The sequence below is a fragment of the Sus scrofa genome, chromosome 7, assembly GCF_000003025.6.
Source record: "Sus scrofa isolate TJ Tabasco breed Duroc chromosome 7, Sscrofa11.1, whole genome shotgun sequence".
Taxonomy (NCBI): Eukaryota; Metazoa; Chordata; class Mammalia; order Artiodactyla; family Suidae; genus Sus; species Sus scrofa.
In genome coordinates, this window is record NC_010449.5 from 12,116,751 (window position 1) to 12,142,516 (window position 25,766).

The window sequence follows — 25,766 nt, forward strand, 5'->3', positions numbered from 1 at the left end:
ACTTTTATACTCAGATTTTGTTTTTTCAATGACGGCGCCTAAAATAAAGAACAAGAATTCCGCCTTCCAGCAACCCACTGTGGCAAACCACAGGGGAAACAGTTTTTTTTTAGGCTTTGGGGTTGTTCTCTTTCCTATCCGCTTCCACCTCAAGGCTTCTGAAGAACAGCGGCTGCTTGGAGGCGTTTAATCAATGTAAATTCGAGCCCGACTGAAAGTCGTCCCAGCCTGGGAGCCCCGGGCGATCGCTGGCTCGGAGCAGCGTCGCCCAGCGGGCAGAGGTAGAGGCTGCGTCCCAGGTCCTCCCTCCTCCCGCAGCGCCCGCCGCCCGCGAGCTGCCACCTCCCGGGGAGGCTGAGGGGAACTCAGCCGACGCTGGAAGGGCGGGCGGCAGGGGAGCGGGCGTCGCTATTGGCTGGTGGGGCGGCGGTGGAGGGGCGGGGCCACCGTGATTGGCGGGGGCTCCCAGCCGAGGGGGGCGGGGCCGCTATATCTGAGGAGTCCCTGTCGCGGCGCAGGCAGTCGGGCTGCTGGAGTGCGGCGCCACCGCGGGAGTCAGCGAGCCGGCTGCCGGGCGCGCTGGCAAGGGGGTGGCGGCGAGGGCGCGGCGGCTGCGGTGTGCAGGGCAGGGGTCTGCAAGGCTGCAGCCTCCTGAGGGCCAGCCTCGCCGAGACGGGAACTGGGTCTGAGCCCCGCGCACACCAAAGACGAGGCGGCTGTGGCGGCAGCGGCGGCCCCAGCCATGCTGTGCTATGTGACGAGGCCGGACGCGGTGCTGATGGAGGTGGAGGTGGAGGCGAAAGCCAATGGCGAGGACTGCCTCAACCAGGTGAGGACCAGGGGCCAGGCGGGGGCCCCAGCCGGCTCCAGAGGCCCAGGGGCCTCGTGGTGGCTCCAGGAGCCCGGACGCGGGGCTTCTCGGGGGCCGGCATCGCGGAGGCGCCGGCGGCGGAGGGAGTGCGCCCCAGGCGCCCGGCCCGCGCCCCCTCCTCCTCGAGGCCGTGGGGCGCGCGGCCCCCTTCCCGGCGCGCGGGGGACGCCTGGAGGAGTGGGGGTGGGTGTCTCGGGGGACGCGCGGCGGGCCTACCACCCTGCCCCCCAGCCCGGCACTCTCCTGGAAGAAGGGGGCCCAGCACACCTGCCGCAGGTGTGTGCGTGATGCCTCCTGTCGGGTCCCCGCGGGGCCTGGCAGCGCCACCTGCGCCCCGGGTTGCGGTGGCTGGAAGCAGTCGCAGGTCCCGTGGGTTGCTTGGCAGATAAGCCAGGCCCTCGCCTCTTGCTACCTGTCTAATGGACCGTTCATCTACCTGCATCTCCCCTATTGCGGGGGACAAGAGGACCACAGGTTTGGCTTTTCTACCTCACGGCTGTCTTTCAGCACGCGTTTCCTTAAGAGTAAAGAAGAACGGTTCCAAATAGTGTACATAGTAGTATGGCAGATGGCAAATTCAGCTCAAGAGAAACGCTTTGCCCTCAAACCCCCTCGACCTGAGATGTTTGGAAAACCTACAAGCTTAGCTGACACTTGTGGCGTGTTAGCTCAATGTGTTTGTTTTGTTGGAGTCCAGATGGTTAAAATTGCCCAAATAATAAGCTGCCAAATCAGCTGTGCGGATTGTGCTGGTGGAGGGAATTCCGGTGATTGGAATGAGGAGGAGAATACCCCGTGGATTCCCCTCCTCAGCTTTTCTGGAAGGCTGCATTTTGAGAACTCCTTTTGTGCCTCTATCTAGTAGTGGTTTAACATCCCTGGAGCCTTAGAACCTTGTTCTAGCTAACAACAGGAATTGTAACACCGTTGTTGAACCTTGTGTTTTTTTGTTTTTTTGTTTTTAAAGTAGGCAGGAATGTTAAAGCCTTTGGGTTTGCTTTAATCCCGTGGACCACTTGCTCATCCATGCTGCATTTGTTTTTGTTTTAGGTGTGCAGGCGATTGGGAATTATAGAAGTTGATTATTTTGGACTGCAATTTACGGGTAGCAAAGGTGAAAGTTTATGGCTAAATCTAAGAAATCGGATCTCCCAGCAGATGGATGGGCTAGCCCCTTACCGGCTTAAACTGAGAGTCAAGTTCTTCGTGGAGCCTCATCTCATTTTACAGGAACAGACTAGGTAAAGTGACCCTAAAATAAACCAATGTCAAATAGACCTTTGGTTCCATTTAGGAAGGGGCCATTGCACCTCCCAGAGATGTTCACAGGCAAATTTGTTTTGTTACAGAGCGAGTTGGTTCCTAACTCAGAAGTTTTCCACAGTTCTTTTGTTGAGATGAAAAGAGAGGTGCATAGTTGGCCTGGGGTATGATTTCCAACTCTTCTGGTGTTTTTCTTGTCTTTATAAACAGTGGGTGAGCAGGGCTGACTTTTTACACTTGATCAGTGCCACAACACACAAAAAAATCAAATAAAAAAAGAAAGAAAGGGACCAACTGACTTCCTGATAGCAGCATCTACTGTCCGATAGTAACCTCTGCCTCAGCAGTGTTACTATAGGTCATTGCAGACTGCTCTAACAGAAAGCAGGAAACAGTTCCTCTTGGGTTACTTAAACTTGGTCAACTTCTTCAGCCTAGTGTCAGATTACAGTCTGTAGGAAGGAGCTCTGTCCGAGTAAATGCAGAATTTTAAAAGTTTTTCAGTTTCTTGAAAACTTAGTAGGAAAACTTCTTTTAAGGCCAGTAGTAATCAAACTCCACTCCACAGATGTGTTATGCATGATTGTTGAATTTGGATTGTTAAATTTATCTCTTTATTTCTAGGAAGCCACCAATAGTGATAGATAATTGGAGCATGTGGTTTCTTTTTTCAAACAGAAAATGGTTTCTCCTCTAGACTGTCTATAATACTTTTCTCAAAGAGAGCCAAGCTAGGAAACCAGAATTTAGTGTTTATTGCTAAAATACAGGAAACCTAAATCTTACAGTGGCATGTTTAAAAAAAAAAAGGAAAGAAAATGACTACTTTTAAGCACAGCAAACTTTGGATCCAAGTTCTGATGTTTTTTCATAATCCTTTGGCTTGGAAATTTGCCAGCACATGAAAAATGTGAGTGTGACAACTTTGAGTAACGATGAGTGAGCTATACACATCCTTTAAGAGTTTTTAGCATGTCAGTTTTTTGGTTGTTTACCAAAGGACGGAAAGAAACATTTTGAAGTACTATTCATCTGAATTTGAAATCTGTTTTGCCTTGTTACGAAACTTTAAAGGGTGAAGGAAATGTTCAATTTGGTATCTGAGAGAAGCTAGTATATTGAATGCTTAGTGCTTCTGAAAATGTCTTGCACGATATTCAAGTGATTCCATGTTTAAGGATGTTTTAGCTGTTTATACGAATCAGAATAGGTTAGGCTTTTTTTTCTTTTTGACTAATTTTCGAATGCTTCCACTTTGCACTTCAGTGTGATAACTTGCAGTTGAGTAAGAGGAAAGAAACACAACAATCTTGGAATTTTCATTGTGTAGCTTTATCATGATTTGGCAGTTATTTCAAGGGCTCCAGATGCAAATCTATTTTGATGACATAAATTTAATCTGCAGAAGCTTGGAGGACCAAAGACATCATTTAAACAATGGCCTCAGTCATAATAACCTAATGTGTATATTTGTGTTATAAATGCTTACAAACTTTTAAAATTTATTACTAGATGGTGTTTGCCTGTGCTTTTTTTGTAATAAGAGTTAATAACCACTATCAAAAATGCATTTTTTTCATGCAAGAAATAGAGCCATTTTATGAATTTGAATTGGGATCACATTTCCTACTTTGTTGACTCAGTTGACTCTGACTCTTGAGATTCATGCCTAATAGCACTCAAAGAATGCACATACCTAGTTAGACTGGATAATTTTCATTGATTTTCATTCCTTTAGAAATTGTATTGAAAATGTGTGAGCTAAACTTTTGACTTTTAAAATATTAGTGAATTTTACTTTTTTTCGTGGTGTTGTCTAAAATACAGAATTTAAATACCACCCAAAGTTTGTATAGCATTCTACTTTAGTAACTAGGTAGCGATTTATAATTAGCATTGTACCTTTTCATTGAGATCAGAAGTTGTGTTGGGTCCAGTTTAGTTACAGTTAGCATTGTTTTTACGTGCATGATACTATAGAATAGAAATACTTATTTTTCGTAATGTTAGCAAGATGAAGCTGGCAGATAAACATTTTGATGTTTAATTATTTGTTATAAAATATTTATAGTGCCATGAAAATAAAATAGACCTGTTTATGCAGTGAGTAAACTGAGCTTTGCCAATCCAATTAGGAGAGGTGATCTTTTACCATCTCTGAAGTCATGAGGGTACATTTAGTATACTGAAAGTGTCTGGACAGTTTATTAAATGATGCTGAAATATCCTGGCCAAGTGGTCCTCTGTGGACAATTAAAGCAGCCTGATCGTAGTAGAGCTGGCCTAACTGGGGGCCAGTTAATACATTAGTTTGCATCAGATTAGGGAGGCTGCTGTGAGAATGACAGTTAGAAGGCCTGTTTTTGTAACAGGAGTGTTCCAGGGGTGAGACAGAAGCCCTGCATTCTAGATCCAGTTCAGCTACTAACCAGCATTTACAGACTTCCAAGACTGAGACTAGCTGAAAACCCTGAAAGAAGTTCTTTAAAATTCCTTCTAGTGGTAGATTTTTTCTTCTTTGCTTCTGCTTCCTCTCATGTTATTCTCCTAATGCATTCTACATTTCTCTGAAGATAGAAGAAAAACATATCCAGTGTGTGCTAAGATGAGTAGATTGAGTTACTCTGGCTTCTGATATGGCCAAATTTTAGGTTTGATTCTGGACTCAGATTATTATGTTTGCTCTTGAATGGGGATTCTGGAAAGTCGCCCGAGAGCTTTGTTAGACTCAGCTAGCACATTGCAGAGATGGAGACAGCAGGTATTTTCAGCAGGTGTTTGCCATGTTACGGATTAGAGCTAAAAGTGAAAGTAATATATCCTGGAAATAGATCTGAAATCATAAATGGTCTTTGAAATTTTTGCCTTTCTAAGGCTCTTCACAGGTTTCTAAGGTTATTCACAGAAATTCAGATGAGATTTTGTCAACATCTTCAAAACTAGAGATTAGAAAATTATATGCTTCATCTTTAGGCATGGTAATTATACCATCCACAGTCAATAAAGTCTGTTTCTCCTGACTTTGCCACATTTTAGCAGAGCTCTGTGGGTTTTGCTAGGGGCACCCTGCTTCGTTAACACCCACCACCGGAATCCTCTATCCCAGAAAACAATCCCAAGCCAAGGGCTCCACGAGTCCTGAACTCCATATTCGCAAAATGCTATAACCCTAAACATTGAATCTCATTATTTTAAAGTTGCAGAGTTCCCGTCATGGCTCAGCGGTTAACAAACCCACTAGTATCTCTGAGACTCGGATTCGATCCCGGCCTTGCTCAGTGAGTTAAGGATGCAGCTTTGCCGTGAGCTGTGGTGTGGGTCGCAGACATGGCTCGGATCCTGAGTTGCTGTGGCTGTGGTCTAGGCCGGCGGCTACAGCTCTGATTAGACCCCTATCCTGGGAACCTCCATATGCCGAGGGTGCGGCCCTAAAAAGACAAAAAACAAGCAAACAAACAAAAAGAAGATGATAGGTTCTGGAGACTGGATGCTCAACAAAGACAAAAGACCCCCCCCAAAAAATTTTTTTTAAAGTTTCGAGCAGTGATGAGTTTGACTTCAGACCCCAGCTCACTCATCAGTCTTCAGGAAAGCCTTCTCTAGGCCTGCTCAGGAGGCTAAACTCCCAGGACGTCGTGTAGCTTCCCTTTATAGCATTGAATGAGCATGTAACATGCCGTTTACTTATGCGACAACGTGGTTATTGTCAGTCACTCTAATAATCTAAATTCCGTTAGATATTGTCAGTCACTCTAATAATCTAAATTCCTTTAGATCAGCCTTGTATCCCCAGAGTCTAGCAAGTGCCTGGTGTGTAAATATTTATTGAATTAATGAATGAAAAACTTGGAAATACATTAAAATGGTGTTAACCAATATGAATAACAGAAATTTTTTTTCTTTCTTTTTTTTTTTTTTTTTTGGCCATGCCCACAATATACAGAAGTTCCCAGGCTAGGGATCAAACCTAAGCCACACTAGTGACAATGCTGGATCCTTAACTGCTAGGCCACCAGGGAACTCCATTATGAATTTTCTTATATAGATACTGAAATGTTTGTTCATTTGCTTCTATAACCTGAAAAGTCTGGGCCTATCTAAAAGAAATCTCCTCATTAAATGTTTTGTAGTGATTTTTCTCTGTTAAGAATTTGCTCGGTGCTTGGCCTTCTTTTGTTTGCTTGCTTCCTTCCTTCATCCCCTCCACCCCACTCCAAGCCATTTGTTCCTTGTGGCTGTTAGCTCTTATCTGGAATGAACTACCACTAGCCCGGACCTTTTACGAAGTTCAGATAGTTTTCAAGCTGTAGGTTTACTATCTAATTTCAACCAATTTGTAAGTCCTAAGTACTTAATAAACTTGGTTTTTTGCTATCTCTCAAATCACTTAAACATTGCAAACTGAGGGAAACCCACAAGCAAATACCACATGCAAACTATAGACAGATGGGAAGTGATAATCTCCAAACCGTCCAGAGCTGAACCACATTGATACTAGCCAGTGCCTTTAATCATGTTCAGTCTTATAAAACAATGTCATTGACGGTAAAGGTTGATTACATAGTTTGCCATCGTGTGATTCAGGATGGGTAAATTCCACAGGGTGCTATTGCAGGAGTGTTTATGTTTTCCATCTCAACTACATGCCTAAAAGTATGACACTTTTTTTTTTTTTTTTTTTTTTTTTTTTGGTATGCCCAAACATAATAGGCCCCAGGAAGGTAAAAAAGATAAAAACAGACTTGTACATTATTTCCAAAGAAAGTATTAATTACATTTCTGAATTCTAATTTATCTATTTTTCCTTTTGCTCAGAATATGGGATGTTTGTGTCGTTATATATTTACTTTAGCCACAGATTTCCCACCTGGATACCCTCAATCTCTCTCTCTTTTTTTTTTTTTTTAATTTATTTTTTTCCCACTGTACAGCAAGAGGATCAAGTTATCCTTACATGTATACATTTTTCCCCCACCCTTTGTTCTGTTGCAATATGAGTATCTAGACATAGTTCTCAATGCTACTCAGGAGGATCTCCTTGTAAATCTATTCTAAATTGTGTCTGATAAGCCCAACCTCCCGATCCTTCCCACTCCTTCCCTCCCCCATCAGGCAGCCACAAGTCTATTTTCCAAGTCCATGATTTTCTTTTCTGTGGAGATGTTCGTTTGTGCTGGATATTAGATTCCAGTTATAAGTGATATCATATGGTATTTGTCTTTGTCTTTCTGACTCATTTCACTCAGTATGAGATTCTCTAGTTCCATCCATGTTGCTGCAAATGGCATTATGTCATTCTTTTTTATGGCTGAGTAGTATTCCATTGTGTATATATACCACATCTTCCTAATCTAGTCATCTGTCGATGGACATTTGGGTTGTTTCCATGTCCTGGCTATTGTGAATAGTGCTGCATTGAACATGCGGGTGCATTTCTGATACTTATACAGGTGTGTGAAATACCAGAGGACATTTGAGAAATTAATGCTTATGTAACCAAAATGAACTTTTCATTTTGAATGTCATGAATGCAATTTGAATATTTAGCTGGCACTTAGGGTCAGACTCGGGGTGACCAGTGGGGTCAGGCTCCACTGACCCCACTGGTGTATTTATTTTGAGTCATGACTCACAGCAGCCGGATCCCAGGTCTCTCCTGGGCCTGATAGTCCCTCTAATCTAGATTGTAGAGGAAGAGATGTAGTTAATACTTTTTAACTGCTTTTTAACCACACGATTGCCTGGACTGTTGTTTGCTTAGCAACAGCTATCTATCGTGAATGAGTAATCATATTTTTTCAAAGTGCAGATTTTATGCTTCCCAGTATTTTTCTGGTGTGAGTTGTAATCACCTTTGAAGTTAGGAATTTCCCTTACCTGTATCCTCTGTATTTGTTGGTTTGTTTGTTTCGTTTTGTTGGTTTTGTCTGTGACATGTGGAAGTTTTAGGGCCCGGGACTAAACCCACGCCACGGTAGTGACCCCTGCCACTGCAGTGACAGTGCTGGACCCTTAACCCACTGAGCCACAAGAGAACTCCCCCTCCGTATTTTTAATGGCTTTGGAGCCTGAGAAGGAAGCACATTTAACCAATAATTCCCATTTTGTATTTTGGGCTTTGAGAAGGATTTCCTTAAGCCTGGATGGAGACCTGACTTGGTAATTATTGGCCTGTATTTCTCAGTTTCTCCCAGGAGGGGTGGCGGATTTGATGGTTCGCTTTAGGAATGGCGCTTCTTTTGAATTCTGAACTTGAACTCTGAGGGATTTTTACTAGTATTATTTTCTCAACCTCTTACTGTGAAAATTTTCAAACGAAGGATAAGTTGAAGATTTTTACAGTGAACAATACCTAGATTCTACTATTAACAGTTTCATATACTTGCTTTTTTGCATATTTATCCATTTTTTGAACCTTCTACCTGTCCATCAATCTATTATTTGATGTTTTTTAAAATAAGTCGTAAGTACACATCCCCTAAACACTTCAGTGAGCATATTGTTAACTAGAACTCAGTATTTGCCTACAGTTCTTTTTTCTTTTGATATAAAATTTACATGTGGGGGAGTTCATGTCATGGCACAGTGGAAACGAATCTGACTAGGAACCATGAGGTTGCGGGTTTGATCCCTGACCTCGCTCAGTGGGTTGAGGATCCAGTGTTGCCATGAGCTGTGGTATCGGTCGCAGACACGGCTCAGGTCTGGTGTTGCTGTGATGTAGGTTGGCAGCTACAGCCCTGATTCGACCCCTAGCCTGGGAACCTGCATATGCTGTGGCCCTAAAAGACAAAAAAAAAATAAAATAAAATTTATGTATGATGAATGCACAAATCCTAATTATGCCATTTAATGAGTTTTGACAAATGCATGTACCTGTTTAAACAAAATCCTTACCAAGAATTAGAATATGGAGTTCTCTTGTGGCACCTGTTTTCCAGCTCTCATGAATAAAGCTGCTCTGAATATTCAAGCACAAGTCTTTTCTTTCGTAGACATGTGTTTTCATTTCTCTTGAGTAAATATAAGAATGGACTTGCTGGGTCGTAGAGAAGGTAATTATTTAGTTTTATAAGTAACTGCCAGACCTTTTCCTAAAGCAGTTGTACCGTTCTGTACTCTTGTCAGCAGTGTGTAGGGGACCAGTTCTTCCACAGCCCTGCCAGCCTTCTGGTGGGTTTGTAGTGGTAGCACATTGTGGCTTTAATTTCTGTGTTTTTAGTAATAATGTTTAATACTTTTTTACATGCTTATTGGCCTTCTGTACATCCTTTGTGAGGTATCCAAGTTACTTACCTGTTTTACTGAGTTGTTGCCTTTGCTTTTGAGCTGCACTTCTTTATATATATACACGAGTCCTTTGTCAGATAGACTTTTGTTTGTTTTTAATAAACAATATGTGCTTCAGAAATACATTTTTTCCTGTGGTTTCCCTGTTTTTTGATGTCTTTTGATGAGTAGAAATTTTTAATGTTGAAGTCTCACTTACCACTTTTTTCTCTCACAGTTTTTGCTGAATGCATCCTGAGAAACCTTTGCCTCCAAGTCATGAAGATGCTTTCCTGTGTTTTGTTGCAAAAGTGTTACTGTTTTAGCTTTTGTGTTTAGGCCTATGATCCATCTTGAACTGATTTTTGTTTCACTGGGATTTAAGATACAAAACAAACCAATAGCAATTCTGTTTTGATTTGGTAGTTTTAAAATACAATGTGGTTAGAGCTTGGTGTGAAATGAACTGAGGTGGTTTAATGACTCATAGGACTGGGGCGGGCATACTGGTGGTCTCAGTTGGTGGGGGCGGTGTCTTACTCTGTGAGGGACAAACCAGCCATTACAGGGGATGGCCAGGTTCAGGCACGCCTCTGGGGGAGAAATTCACTTCAGATGTTGGGGCTGGAGAGTTTTTAAAGATAGCTCCTTAGCCATTTCAGAGATGTTTTAGGTGAGCTACTTAATTTTGCGTTTAGCAGTGAATGTGGATCGAGTTGTTTTGTGTTTGTGTCAAGAGAAGCTCTTCAGCATGATGTAACTGGGAAGATACCTGGGGGGCAGCAGTTGAGAGGAACTGTCCGTGATGAGCAGATGGACAGCGCCTGATTGACTTGCAGAAAGTTCTGCTTTGATTATGAGATGATTTCTCTATGAAACAAGCCAAGATTTAGAGGAAAGTGTTCTGATTATAGTTCTCAAAAGGTGAATGACCCAACTTTGTTCCTTAATGCTATGGAAAAGAATTAATTTTCAAAATAGAGGAATTTTGAAGTAGACACTTCAAAACAAAAGCATATTAAGGATATACGACTCTAGCCCCCGAGCCCTGTCCTTATATTGAAAGTGACCATTTTTCTTAGTAACTGGGTAAAACTTGAAGAATCGTAAATTTCAAGGGACAACCAGAAGAATGTTTAAGAAATGGGCTTATGTCTACAGGACGTATTGGTAGACATTTGCTTAAGATTAAAAAAAAAATTTTTCCCAAAGGCTTGCTTTCTGTCCAGTGATTCTAACATGTAACTTAAATTGAACTAGATGTGCCAACCACTTTTGATCTTTAGTTTTTTTTTTTTTTTTTTAAATAGCTATTTATTGCAGGCCTGACTTGACCACATCTGTTTATTTTGACATTGTTGGTAACCTTTCACCCACTTCACAAAACGGGAGGGGGAACTTCCTGAGCCAGGCAGTTAGAATCCAGGTGGTTTGAGAGAAAATAAGAGAAAATACTGGACTCAAAACCACCCCTGACTATTGAGCCATCACCCGATTCCTTGTTGGAAATGTTGCTCTGAGCCCTACTATCCCTCCTCTTAGAAGGAGCACATTCAGTAGAGTCTGCTGATGGCCGGGCACTGCTGGTGACCTTCGCTGTCACTGCACCATTGTGCTCTTCTCCTGGAGAGCATACACTTGTCACCCAAGAGCCAGTTTGTGGCCAGAGCTATTTTGATAGGCTATCTTCCTTCACACCAAAAGGCTCTAAGTTCATCAAAAAAGCAACTATCACATATGTTCACCCTGGAACCCCCACACAGGGCTTGGCACAGAGGCAGTGCCTGACAAATTCGTTGACTTAAAATGAGAAGGTTGCTTTATAGCCATGAAATGGCAAAATGCAGGAAGGGTCCTTCCAGAAAGTTTCTGTAAATGATAAAGGGGAGAATTTTTCTCCTTACAGGGTATCAATTGCAGAGCAGTCTAGAATGTGGAGTGTTGAAAAGGCTATTGTCCCCCACCCCCTTTTTAAAATTCTGACTCACACACTGAGCAAGGAACAGCATTACTCTCAGGCTGCTGACCACCTGTTAATATTTTGTTGCTGCTTCTTTGCCTTTGATTTTGGCAGCTGTGTGTCGAGAAGTAGGCGTGGATAGTGTGGAAAAAGAAATTGGATCGATTTGAACCTCTTCTTTTCAGGCTACACTCGTCTCTAACTCGATAGTTGGAAATCAGTTAAAAGATCCTTTCACCTAAGCAGTGATTAAAATGGAAAAGACTTAGTTTGGGTGATAGCCTTAAAATCTTTCAACACATACTTCTTTACGCATGTATTTAGATTTTTGTTCTCTACTAACACACCCCCTGATGAATCCAGAGACCGAGCGAGGTATGTGAAATTTACCAGTCATCTCAAAAGCCTTCTGAGGCTGAAGCAGTAACACCAAGACTTGATGGGACTACTAGACCTCAGTCCTCAGATAGCTATTTTAAAACAAGTTATTTTCGTAGTTATTTCTTTGCCCCAGTAGGGACCCCCTTCTCAGTTTAGCAGCATGTCAGAAATACTTTAAAGACTAACAGATGTTTGGGTTAATGAAAACCGTGCTTATCTTCTTTCAGTGCTGTTACGCATTCTTACTGTGATTTCTTCACAGGGGGCTTCGAATAAAGAAAAAACTGCAGTGTTTGGCAGAGTCTGATAATTTTCAACATTTCTTTATCATTATAGAAGGCATAAAACGTTGGATTTAAACATGTCTTCAAGGAAGATTAATGGCTCTTGTCAGCCTGAAGCTTTAAGACTCTCAACAGAGCCTCTTCTTATATTTCCTTTTCTCGCATTGCCCACATTATCCCTTCTACCTGGATGACAGACACAAGACGAGCATAGTAATAAAAGTGTGTTGAGGACTGGCATACAGGTATCCAGCTGAAGAGGGGAGCTGCATTTAGGAGCCCTGTTCAGAACTCTTGATCATAATTCGTATGTTAATGGGAGGACTATTATGGCATTTCAGCATGTTCCAGAGGCTGTGTCGAGTCATCAAAGGAAGATTATGCTGATACATTGGCCAGAGACAAATTTCATAGCCTAGGCCAATCTACCTGTGGCAGTTGAGATACTCTGTTCAGAATCTTAGGCAATACAGATTGGCAGGCAACAACATTTAAAGTTGTCCGGGAGTTTCTAAGCCTCACGTACCTTTTGGTAAATGTGGAATGTAGTGTTGTATACAGTTAGGACAGGCTCACATGGAAGGAAACCAGAATGGGAGTATAAACTAATGGCAGGCAGTATGCAGTTTTATGTGCATTTGTAGAGCTCACTCCCCGATGTTAGAGGCACTAACAAAGTCAGCTTACGTGCAGCTAAATGTGCTGGAAGTTAGAACGTGTCAGATATAATAGAAGAATAAATAGTTTGCATGTGATAGAGACAAAAGGGTATCTAAATTGAGGGGGCAGAAAGAGTGGCCTTCAGGACAGAGAAAATAGCAAGAACAGAGACGTGGGGGTGCGAACATGCTCGGTGTTTCCAGGAAGAGGAATTGTCCCTTTCCTGGGGTACATAGTGGCTGGAAGGAATGACAGGAGATGTGGCTGGAAATCTGGGGCCGGATGTGGAGAAGCCAAAGTTCATGTTGACACTGTGCTTTCCAGGCAAACAGTGGGGATTCTTTGAATGGCTCTGAGCAGAGAAATGATAGGTTTGTGCCTGAAGCAAGCAGCCGGGAAGATGGATTAGCACAGAGTCCAGAAGGGAGATCAGCTTAAAGGATATTGTAAATTCTGACAGTTGAGAGCTGCAAGTAGGACAAAGGATGTGAAAAAATGGGAAAAATGAACTGGATTTAAAGAGTTTTCAGAGACAGAAAGAAGGTAGAGAAGTAAGATGAAGAGTCAGAAGTGAGTCCGTGCGTGGTAAAAATGACGAGTCAGTCTCTGGTTTCCATTGGGAGAAAACGTAGGTTTGAGAAGGAAGACAGTTTGGTTTTGAACGAGGTGAAATTTGGGTACTGAAGAAGATCCAGTGGAGAAATCTGTAAGCACTTGGACATTTGAATATGATCCTTAGGAGAAAGTGAGCCTTAAAACTAGTGAGTTGAGGAGTTCCTGTCATGGCTCAGTGGTTAACGAATCCGACCAGGAACCATGGGGTTGCGGGTTCAATCCCTGACCTCATTCAGTGGGTTGAGGATCCTGCTTTGCTGTGGCTGAGGTGTAGGCCGGCAGCTACAGCTCTGATTCGACCCCTAGCCTGTGAACCTCCATGTGCCGCAGGTGTGGCCCTAAAAAAGACAAAAAACAAACAAACAAAACAAAACAAAAAAAAGCAACCTGGAGAGTTGAGGGTCATTTGAATAAAGGATCTTAAGAGATCAATTCCACATCAAGATAAAGTTTTTCTGATTAAGATAATTTCTTTGAAAAAGTATAATGAAGCAAACATCATGTATATAATTATTTTACATTTTGTAACTTGACTGTTAACTGAACTTGTCTTAGATTTGTGTTGTTCGGGTTAAATTTTTTATTCCAGAGAAACTTAATCCTTATACTTATTTTCTGCCTTAATACTCAGGATTTATTGAAAAACTCTTTAATGGTAAGCATTTTCAAGGTAGCTTTCTTCCTGGTTCTGCTTTCCTTACTCGAAAGGGATTAGGAAATGGCTAAGCAGGTTAAGTCTGACACCAGGTGAGTCCCCCAGCATAACCCCATTCTTGTGTTGCTTTGCAGGCATATCTTTTTCTTGCACATCAAGGAGGCCCTCCTGGCAGGCCACCTCCAGTGTTCCCCAGAGCAGGCAGTGGAACTCAGTGCTCTCTTGGCCCAGACCAAGTTTGGGGACTACAACCAGAACACGGCCAAGTACAGCTATGAGGAACTGTGTGCCAAGGAGCTCTCCAGTGCCACCTTGAACAGGTGAGGCTGCAGTTCAGGCTCGTGTTTATCATCATATATCTAGAAAACTTATAAGAATTTCCAGGAAAAAATAAAACTATGGTAGATGAAGATAGTTTGTGAGGTTGAGACTAGACCATTGCCCAGTATAACGAGCTGTTTTCAAAGTGTTCTTAGCCTTTTTGGGGGGGAGACTTAAAAACACAAATAAATGCCTTTATATGAAATGCTATATAAAAGGAATTCTAAAAATCTCTGACCTTTGAAGAATCTCTTAAAAAGTCTATCACGTAGGGAGTTCCCATCCTGGCTCAGTGCTAACGAACCAACTATTATCCATGAGGATGCGGGTTCAATCCCTGGCCTCACTCAGTGGGTTAAGGATCTGGCATTGCTGTGAGCTGCAGTGTAAGTCATAGACATGGCTCAGATTCCGAGTTGCTATGGCTGTGGTGTAGGCCAGCAGCTGCAGCTCCGATTCCATTTGACCCTGTAGCCTGGGAACTTCCATATGCCAGAGGTGTGGCCCTAACAAGCAAAAAAAAGTCTATCATGTGTGTTGGTATTTTCTTTATTGAACCAAGGTTTAAACCAAGAGACCTAACATAGGTGTCTTGCTTCTATTCTTGGGTAACAATTTACCCCCAAAACTTAATACCTCAAAACAACAAACATCATCCCACAGTTCTTTGTGTCAGGGATCTGACCACAGGCTGGGTTCTCTGGTTCCAGGTCTCTCAGGAGGCTGCAGTCAGTACCGGTGGGGTTCAGTCTCATCTGAAGGCTTAACTGAGAGAGGGATCTGCTTCCATTTCAGCTCAGGTAGCTTGTTAGTTGGCCTGTGCTCTCACCACAGGGGCCTCTCCAGGGTTCCGGTTGGCTTCCCCTAGGACAGGGAATCCAAGTCAGAGCAAATACCCAAGACAGAGTCAAAGACTCTATAACTTAATCTCATCCCATCACTTCTGCCCTGTTGTGCTCTTTAGAAGCAAGTCATTAATCCACCCCGCATTCAAGTGAAGGAAATTACACGAAGGTATGGACACAGGAGGTGGAGATCTTTAAGGACTATATTAGGGACTCTCCACTCCAATAGATACAGTGAATCCTGCATGTTTCAGTTGCAAATGATCTGATCAATCCCATAAAATGCTATAGAGTAATGAAACTTAGAAAGTAAATGTAAACAAATGCATGAGACCTTCCTACCTATAAATTTCTTATGTATATGTTTACAGATTTTCCATAATTCTTTCAAGTCACCCCCAGTAGTTTTTTTCTCCTAAATATTTAGTAGTTGAAATCTTGAACAGTGTCTTAGAAGTACTTTACAATAAGCTTGCTAAATAGATGGAACATCAAAAGTATATAGCTGTAAGTTTTTGTGATTCATAAATGACAGGGTGAGTATAATTCACTAAGTGAAAATGATGCAGATTTCTCTCCAGACTATATCAGTTAATCTGTCTGTACATCTCTCTGCCCTCTTGGTGTCTTGTAGCATCGTGGCAAAGCATAAAGAGTTGGAGGGGACCAGCCAGGCTTCGGCTGAATACCAAGTTTTGCAGATTGTATCAGCGATGGAAAACTATGGCATAGAATGGCATTCCGTGAGGGACAGCGAAGGGCAGAAACTCCTCATTGGGGTTGGACCTGAAGGAATCTCAATTTGTAAAGACGACTTTTGCCCCATTAACAGGTAACCCAAGACTGAAAAAAATTTTTTTTTGTGTGTGTGTTTTTGTCTTTTCTAGGGCTGCTCCTGTGGCATATGGAGGTTCCCAGGCTGGGGGTCTAATCGGAGCTGTAGCCACCAGCCTACACCACAGCCACAGCAACTCAGGATCAAAGCCACGTCTGCAACCTACACCACAACTCACGGCAACGCCAGATCCTTAACCCACTGAGCGAGGCTAGGGATCGAACCCACAACCTCATGGTTCCTAGTTGGATTCGTTAACCACTGAGCCGTGACAGGAACTCCAAGACTGAAATTTTGTTTCGACCTAAGTGTGTAGACTGTCGTAACTCTGATCATGCAAACAGGAAATGGAGAGGGATTTGCTAGACAGTCGTCCTTTAGGAATAACATGTTTCATTTTTGGTAGGTTCATTAATTTTATTGAGGCCTTGATAACCATTCAATTTTTTTTTTTTTAAATATAAGTTCAAGTGTAGGGATGTGGCAAAGCTACTATTTTTCAAATAAGTCATTTGTGGCTATAAATAGCTCATTTCACCTACACCCCCCCTCCAAAACTCGCTCCAGCAGCCTCTCCACTTCCCCCCTGCTGCTTGTCAGCAAGAATCAATGACTGGGAGCAGCGCTTCTATGATGGTCTCCGGCCCCGCATCAGATGGAACGGCGATCTGAAGCCGTGAGGGCCCTGCAGAGGGGCGCATGAAGCGTGGTCCCCTGGCCCCACCCCTGGCTCGCTCACTTTCCTCTTCCCGCCTTTCAGGATCGCTTACCCTGTGGTGCAGATGGCGACTCAGTCGGGAAAGAATGTGTACCTGACCGTCACCAAGGAGTCTGGGAACAGCATCGTGCTCTTGTTTAAGATGATCAGCACCAGGGCAGCCAGCGGGCTGTACCGAGCCATCACCGAGACGCACGCTTTTTACAGGCACGTACCCCTGTTCACCCTGTAGCCCCAGTGTCTGCCCATAGCACTCGGGTTTCCAGGTGAGGGCGAGGCACCTTCAGTTCCTGGTACCGTTGTGTCCATGAACCTTGTACAGAATTTAAGAAGTCAGCTCTTTTTGGACCCTTCGTTTCTGCCCTAGCAGTTGGGTCTTTCTCATAATCACCCTGCTTCTCAGGACATGTATGCGCGCGTGCGTGCGTGCCTGCGTGCGTGTGTGTGTGTGTACACTTGCCTGCACAGACACATTTCACTCTTAGCTCATTCCTCACAGCTCCCCCTCCCCAAGGGAACTTGAGTGTATGGGCCTGTTGAGCTTCAGCTTTGCCCTCTCCCCACAGGATATCCCCAAGTCACCTTTCCTTCCTGAGAGAGCTTGCTGGGCCAGCAGACGCTCGCCCTCTAAGTGGATTGGAAGGGTCTCTCTGTAACTATATTGATACCCTCATTTCTGAGGGTGCTTTAAAGTAGAGTTGTGATTTGACTCAAATGTTAGCACAATTAAAAGCTAAGATATTTAATTGGCAGGCAACCCAAGCCCTTTATTTATGTTAAAAGAGACACAGTGTGGAGCAGGATGGAAAATGTGTAGAAAAATTTTAACACAAATCCAGGACTTCAAAGAAAAATGTCCTTGTTCTTGCCATAAGCTGCTTTGCACTGTAGCTCCTATCCCTGGAGATGGAGATGCTCTCTGGGTTTACAGCTCCCTGATCAGAGGTCCTTGTACTGGGGACTCTGGAGGAGCATAGAGGTGGGATTATTCCGATACTTAAGACGTAAAACTGGAAGAATTTACTTGCAAGCACCCAAACAGGCATATTAAACGCTGACACAAATGTTCTCGTTCTCAGCAGCATTTAAGGCCTGGATCGCAGGGCTGCCCAGGCCTGTCAGTACTGAGGTGGGTGTTCCATCTCTGTCCGCAGGTGCGACACAGTGACCAGTGCCGTCATGATGCAGTACAGCCGAGACCTGAAGGGCCACCTGGCTTCTCTGTTTCTGAACGAAAACATTAACCTGGGCAAGAAGTATGTCTTCGATATTAAAAGAACCTCAAAGGAGGTATATGACCACGCCAGGAGGGCTCTGTACAACGCAGGCGTGATGGACCTCTTACCAAGAAGCGACCACAGCCCCCCGAGTTCTCCCCTAAAGTCCTCCGAGAGCAGCATGAACTGCAGCAGCTGCGAGGGCCTCAGCTGCCAGCAGACGCGGGCCCTCCAGGAGGAGCTGCGCAAGCTGAAGGAGGCCATGCTCTGCATGCTGTGCTGTGAGGGCGAGATCAACTCGGCCTTCTGCCCCTGCGGCCACACTGTGTGCTGCGAGGGCTGCGCCACCCAGCTCCAGGTGAGGGGCTCCCCGGGCTCCAGGGGAGGGCTCAGCTGGCCGCCACAGACCAGGTGCTGGCTTGAGGGACACCATTGGAGAATGTCTATCTCCACCTGGAGAGAGTCTTTGTATTTAGCGACTTAGGAGATGTTGCTCTCTGGAAACAGTTCGGATTAGCACACTCTTTTTAACAATGTGATTGCAAAATCACAAGCTTTTTGCAAGGCCTGGAAACGAGGCTCCAGTTCACAAGGTAACACATCTAGTCAGTGGCTGAGCCGGGCACTGGAATCCAGGCCTCTTAGGGCTGGTCAACTCCTCTTGCGTTTCACGATGCCTCCACATCCTGACAACTTAGGAGGATGGTCTTTATTACATACTTGTATTATCTGAGAAAGAACAATAGGGTTTGGAGTGGGTTATCCATGAGTGGGTTGTTGACTGATTACTTGTGATTCTTTTTTTTTTTTTTTTTTTTACTGCCTGTACTCCCTTGGGGCCTTGTGGATTGGCTCTCACTTAGCAAGTCAAACTAGTTGTAATATTACTACAACCAAAAAAAAAACAAAAGCACCTCTTGTGCAGTATCTTTCCCTTTCTTGCACCTTGCATTTTCTCTTAAAATAGTATTTTCAATTCGTTTTCATTTCCTAAAACTGTTGGCTAAATTTCATTGTGGCTTTGTGTAAAATTAGTCCTAAGTAACATCTAGTCCTTCAGAAGCTGCTAATTCAGAACTCTTGAAGGCTGCACACATGCCAGGATGCCTGTGTCCTTCCTAAGAGCAGGTGGTGATACTCAGATGAGTCATCTCCTAGGAGTGGTTGGTCATCAATTTGCCTTTCTGCCCATATCATCTGACCCTCATGCCTAAGGTTCCCCTTGTGGCTGAGGAAAGGACATGCTTGCTGAGAAGCCAGCCAGGGATGTGGAGCTGTGACCCATGACTAGAGCAGCCATGCTCACTGGCCATGAGGCATCCACCTGGGAATACCACCCTGAGCCAGCTGAGCCAAGGACACTCAGCCTCTGGAAGGGTCTTCCACATCCCTGCCTAAGGCTCTGGAATCAGCCCACTTAGGGACCACAGCCTTATTGCACAGCAAGATGCCTTTAGTAATCCCTTTACTCATGTGCGTTGTTTAGAGTAACTTAATCTCCTTTAGTTTATGCTTTTTCGTAGTCTTCATTTTTTTTTTAATCTCTTATTAAATGCAAACTTTCCCAAACTGATTAGAATGCAAAGATCTCTCCCAGTAGAAAGCTAGAAGTAGTTGTGACCACGGAGCACTTAGAAACCGAGATTGTGCAGGTACCTGGGTGGACCCTGAAGACACAGATCCTCGAAGGTGCCCTGACTCGTACTGTCATCCTCTCTCTTCCAGTCATGTCCCGTTTGCAGGTCGCGAGTGGACCACGTCCAGCATGTCTACCTGCCGACCCACACCAGTCTCCTGAACCTGACTGTGATCTGACCTGCTGTGCACTTACCAGACGTGCCGTGTCTCCATGAACTGCACTGTTAGAAACTATAAAAATGATAGACTGTGGAGAGAATAAATACTCCACCACCCATCTGCCATGCAACGTTTAGGGACAAAACAAAAGGAAGAATAGTGAGAAAACGATTACTCCTCACCGCCAACATGTCCCACACGTAGAATCAGCACCTCCAGGGTGACGACGAGGAAGAGCTCTGGGCCCCAAACACATTCCTTGAACTTTGCTTCTTTTTTATGATCTAGCGAAGGAATCAGGATCAAGTGAAGGAATGGACGTCGGTTCCGTGGCAACATGGCCAAAGAGTGGGGACCTTTTAGAAAATAATGTTGTAAGTCTCCCTAACATATCCCGAGGTAAGTTACCTACCTGCAAGCCAATTTTGTAAGAGTTCCTTTTAAGGATTTACTTGGGTTTTTTAGTACGGGTCACGGAGCGCCAGACATTTTTAATAGGAACATTTTTCTTCAAAGAGATAGTCATTGTTTTCATGTCATGTCTGTTTTTCTAACTTGTTCAAGAATAATTGGGAGGCCAACAGTTAAAACTTTATTCGGGGACTTTTTAAAGGTAGACAACAAGTTGTCGGATTTAAACCAGTCTGGCTAGTAGAAAACAGATCACCACGTGGCTGGTTTCCTATCTCTTCTCCCTCTCCTCTTCCCCAAGCCTTTCACTTATAAAATGCTGCCAGGTTGGTTAGATGAGTTCTATGGAGTAGTCAGCACTCCTTGGGCTTCTTGAGTTTGTGGAATATTTTAAGGCTGGGAAGGGGGTGTGTGTTCCTTGGGAAGAGAGAGCATTGCTTACTGCGACGAAGCTCTGTGGTGTACAAATGAGGGTGGTTCGTGAGTTCTCCCATGCACCCTGCTCCAGCCTCACCCAGTGGGGTTGCTTTTGCTTGAGCCATCAAGCCTTTTACAGCCTTATCATAAATATCTTAGGTATTGTATGCTTTTTTTTTTTTTGTACTATATGCTTAAGTGTTAACTTTTCGTTGTCCCTCTATACGTGTTAGAGGGGTTTCGGGGTCTTTTTGTTTCTCTCTTCCTAATCATGTTCTCCACTCCCACTTGGGCATTTTGGATGCTGGTCAGCTTGTGGGTTTTCTAGGATGTCGGGAAACCTCGATGAGCTTATTGGGTGCAATACTAGCTAAGTTAAAGCTAGAAATCTACACTGTCACTTTACTGAGATTTCTGAGTATACTCTTCATATTGCCTTAATGTAGCAGTAATGTGTTTATGCATTTGTTTCTTTGCACAGACATTTTGTCAAATATTAAAACTCTACTTTTTTATGGCACATTATTAGCATATAAGCCTTTATTCCAAGAGGTATTTATTTTTTCACTTGTAAAAAAAAAATAATGTTTCCACATAAAGAACTCTGTTATATCCTAAAGGACTTCTGTCTTTTATATTCAGGATAATAAAGACTTTAAAGCAAACACGGTGTTTGTATCTTCATAGTTACTGTCATTTAAACCAGTTTTTATTCATTTAAAAGAAAAGAGTGTTGCTAACATCCTGGTGGGTATCTGATGTGGTCCTTTGTGGAAATTTTGAAAATGTTTAGTGTATTGCCTCTCATCAAGGAGACTGACTGTTTACCCCGTTATTCACTCATCTGTGTCTTTTGGTTTATAGGATTGAAATGTAGATGAAAATGGGGTAATATACACAAGCAGACAAAAAGTAACAGTTGGGAAAAGGACTGGAAGGTATTGGAGAAGGAAGAGAATGACAAAGCTAGAAGGTAAAAATGTAAACCCAGATGATGCTGCTAGTGCACTGCCCGTTCAGGACAGGTGAGTGCCAGGCTCGGTCCCAGCAGACAGTCTCAGGCCACAGACTCCAGGGCTGCATTCTGTAGGATGACTAGCCTGCTGCTGCTGGGACCTCGCTGCTCTAAGTGTGCTAATGTGTACACAGTCGCGTTGCTCAGGACATAACTTTGTGGAGTAGAGGACAGTGCACATAATATATATGTAACTCAGAACTATCTGTAGCAGCTGAATAATTGCAGCTGCCCCAGAAGTGTAGTTCCATACACATGCAATTATTTCAGGTAAATAATTCTTTAAAAATTGAGAGACAAGATTTGTCTTCCACTCTTCCTCTGTGTCAGTCTCCCATCACTTTCTAGGAATTAACTCATTTGTTTATGCAGTACATTTATGGAACACCTGCTAAGTTTTTATTGAGCACTGGAAGTTTAATAATGATGAAGACGTAAATGGTACAGGATGCCCATGTCATGTATTTAGCCTGTAATTTACAGTTTTTCTTTCTATATAGAAAGTGTATAATACTCAGAATCATAGAATATTAACACTGGAGGGGATCTTAAGTGAGGTAGTCTCAAAATGCTGGCCAGAATAGTGGGTGGATGGATGGATGGATGGATGACAGCCAACAAATGGATAAGATAGTGTTCACCTCACTAGACTGCACTCCTTAAGCTCAGTGACTAACTTGGAAACTCCTATATTACTAGGTGACTTGTAGAACTATAAGAAAAGTGCTATGGAAGCACAGAAGGGGATGGTTAATCCTCCTTCGGAGCCAAGGGTGAGAAAGCTTCACAGAGGCCCTTGGAGCTGAGCCTTAACATTCTAGTTGGATTTTACCAGGTGGAAAAAAAGTATATGGTGCATATAGGGTTAGAACGAAGTTCGGTGAGGCTGGACTGCTCCTGTTGTTGATGACGTGGTAAGAAATGAAGCTCTGAAGGGAATGTGGTTAGAGTCACAGTGGTGGGTGACCTTGAATTCCAGGTTTCATTTGGACTGGGTTCTCCACTGCCTTCAGAACCAAAAACTTCTGGGACAAGAGGGTGGCAATAAGATCTGGTTCTTGAACAAGGAACTGCTACTACAGAGGAAAGGAGATAACGGCACGAGAAGAGACGAGGGGCAGGGAAGTCCATTTTGATCATCTGTCGACATGAAAATGAGACAAATCAAGAGAGTTTGGAGGTCTAATCAGTATTTAGTAAGACAAGTCATACCCAGTTCTGCTTCTCGCTTGGAACAGATGGTCTTTAATAGAGGGGCACATGGAGGGGAGCAAGCCATGGGAGTAGGAAGGGAATTGAATCTGTCTGGTTTTGAACATGATGCAGTTGAGATGCTTGGTGATGGGCAAACCTGGAGTCGATTGAAAACTTGAGTTGGAATTTCCAGAGGATGGAAAAGGTAAAGAGAAGCATTTGGTAGCTGTTAGATTTAATTGATATTTGAAGCTGCAACAATATAAGAAGTCATCCATAGGAGAGCATTAAAGAGGGAAATAATAATAAAGCTGAAGATGGAACCTTGAAATGATCTACCTCTTAGGTGGATGGTGAGACTAAGAAGGAGGCAGAGAAAGATGAAGGCATGCAGGAAAATCAAGACTGAAAGCCAAGCCCGAAGAACTTCACAAGGGGTGGTCAGCGATGTTGTAACAGGCAGGTCGGCAGAGTCAAGGAATTGGAGTACCAAGAAAGGGCCATAAATATGGGGCAATATTAGGCAGTCCCGGATGCCAAGAAAGAGCTGGGTGCATTTTGAGATTGAGAGGATACTCCAGGGTTGCCAGATTGTAGTGTATACATGTGAGACAAGGATATGGAAGTACTAAGTGGGGGCTGAGTGTCGGTGGGGTAAGTCAGGACAGTACCACAGCAGGGGTGGGCTCAAGGGCAGCATTTGGGTTTTGCATTTTAAATGGAAGGGCTTTGGTGGGCGTCGAGGAAGGGCCCATGGAGAGGGGAGGTGAAAAGGTACAGCAGAGAGGAATCAACAGAGAGCCTGAATTTTTGGGGAAACCGAAGATTCAAGAGGCTGCTCTGCCAAAAGTCTCAATTTATGATTCTTGGGCAGAAGCATTCTTTCATTTTTTTATTAAGGGTTACAAAAATCAGTGGTGCAGCTAAAGACCCTTTTCCTCGCCCTAAGCCATTCCAATGCCTCTTCTACATTGTTTCTGTCACTGATGTGAAACTCAAACGTAGTGCAGGTCCATTCTGGGGTTGTCTCCTTAACTCTGCCATTGAATGCTGAGGATCAGAAGCCCCTCAGGCGACTGCTCTTGGACAAAGCATGAACTCTTCCAAGAAGAATGTGAGACACAAGTGCCCTGCAGACCAGAAGTGTGAGCAAACTTCCAAATCCAAGCATAGGGGAAAGTGCATGTATGGGTCCTTGCAGGTGCGCCTGAAGAGGATGGGTGCAAAAGAAGTTCTTCTGGTGTTGGGAGAGCTCAGAATAAACCAGGAATCCAACGTTTTTCCATTTTACCAGGCAATGGAAAGAGAACCCCAGATGGAGTTTGAGCAGAGTCAGGATTGAAACAAAATGGGGCTGTTTGTCTTTCTCATTGCTTATCATTTTTAGCGCTTCCTCATAGAAATCCTAAAACGTGGCACATTCATATTTGCAGAATCTCCTCAAAATGAGTTTAAAAACAGCAAGATGTTAAAGAGTTAGCACTATGCCTTTTAAAAAACAAAACTGTTAGGACCACACCAACTACACAGTTTTAACACACCTGCCAGATGCATACAGAAAAAGAAATTCAAGCAAAAGCTAAACATCTGTTGTTCATAAACGCGTGCTAATGTTAAGGGGAAGAAAAGAACCTCAAAGGCATAAGTGAGCCCACTATCAAGGAGTGATTCTTCCAGTTGAGAAGAAAATTCCTATATACATGTATGACATAAAAAGAGCTAACAGGTCTAAGACCAAAACTACTGCATATGTGTGTATGTATATACATACATATGCATATATATGTTTGTGGTTTTTCTTAAATATTTAGAGAATGTGAAGTAGGAGATCCCTGGATTGGATGTATTGGAGAAGGCTTTTCGGAGTAGGTAAGTTTTTCTTTGTCTTGAAGTCAGTACAGAATTTGGCTTGTCAGGAAAGAAAACAAAGCAAAGCAAAACTTGAAGGTGAGGGACAAAGGGTGTGAGAGAAAAAAATAGGAAGTGAATAGAGCCAATTCATAGAGACTTCTGGAGTAAAGGTTTTTTAAGTTGAATTCAGTGAGTGTGTGAAAGATGCGGTCAGGTCTTTCTTCATCTGTGCTTCACTTGGTTTTTATTCATTAATTTGGACATGGGTTTATTAACTCAGCAAATATCTATGTTAAGCACCTACTGTATGTCCAGCTCTCTGTTAGGGCTAGAGCTGTGGTTCTCATCTGGCCCGATTTTTCTCCCCCAGGAGGCACTGGGCAATGTCTGGAGATGGTTTTTTTTTTTTTTTTTTTTTTAATTATTCGGCGTTCTATCAATTTCTGCTGTGCAGCAAAATGATCCAGTTATACATGCATATACATTCTTTTTCTAATATTATCTTCTGTCATGTTCTATCACAAATGATTGGCTATACTTCCCTGTGCTGTGTAGCAGGACCTCATTGCTTACCCATTCTAAATGTAATAGTTTGCATCTACTAACCCAAACTCCCAATCCATCCCATTCCTTCCCCCTTGGCAATCACAAGTCTGTTCTTCATGTCTCTGAGTCTGTTTCTATTCTGTAGATAGGTTCATTTGTGCAATATTTTAGACTCCACATAAAAGTGATATCATATGGTATTTGTCTTTCTCTTTCTTAGTGTGAGAATCACTAGTTGCATCCATGTTGCTGCAAATGGCATTTGTTTGTCTTTTTTATGGCTGAGTAGTAGTCCATTGTGTCCATGTACCACATCTTATTTCATTCATCTGTCGATGGACATTTAGGTTGTTTCCTTGTCTTAGCTATTGTGAGTAGTGCTGCAGTGAACATAGGGATGCATGTATCTTTTTGAATGAAAGCTTTGTCCAGATATATGCCCAGGAATGGGATTGGTGGATCATATGATAGTTCCATATTGAGTTTTCTGGGGAACCTCCATACTGTTTCCATAGTGGTTGTACCAACAGTGTAGGAGGGTACCCTTTTGGAGATGGTTTTTAATCATCACACTGAGGATTGGGCACCACTGGCATTTAGTGGGTAGAGACCAGGGATGATATTCAATGCCCTACAATGAT

The 25,766-nt window shown here is 43.3% G+C and overlaps 1 protein-coding gene across 2 annotated transcripts; it reads left to right on the forward strand.

The window, feature by feature from the left end:
* MYLIP (myosin regulatory light chain interacting protein) lies at positions 490–21,184 on the forward strand. Of its 2 annotated transcripts, XM_001929076.4 has the most exons (7): positions 490–829; positions 1,922–2,112; positions 14,093–14,278; positions 15,759–15,956; positions 16,720–16,884; positions 17,832–18,252; positions 19,620–21,184. In XM_001929076.4, the coding sequence occupies exons 1-7, from the start codon at positions 743–745 to the stop codon at positions 19,707–19,709; spliced, it is 1,338 nt and encodes a 445-aa protein (XP_001929111.1). In that variant the 5' UTR covers positions 490–742; the 3' UTR covers positions 19,710–21,184. The 2 variants fall into 2 exon arrangements, with proteins under 2 accessions (XP_001929111.1, XP_020955872.1); XM_021100213.1 differs by having other exon boundaries at positions 504–829; positions 17,832–21,184.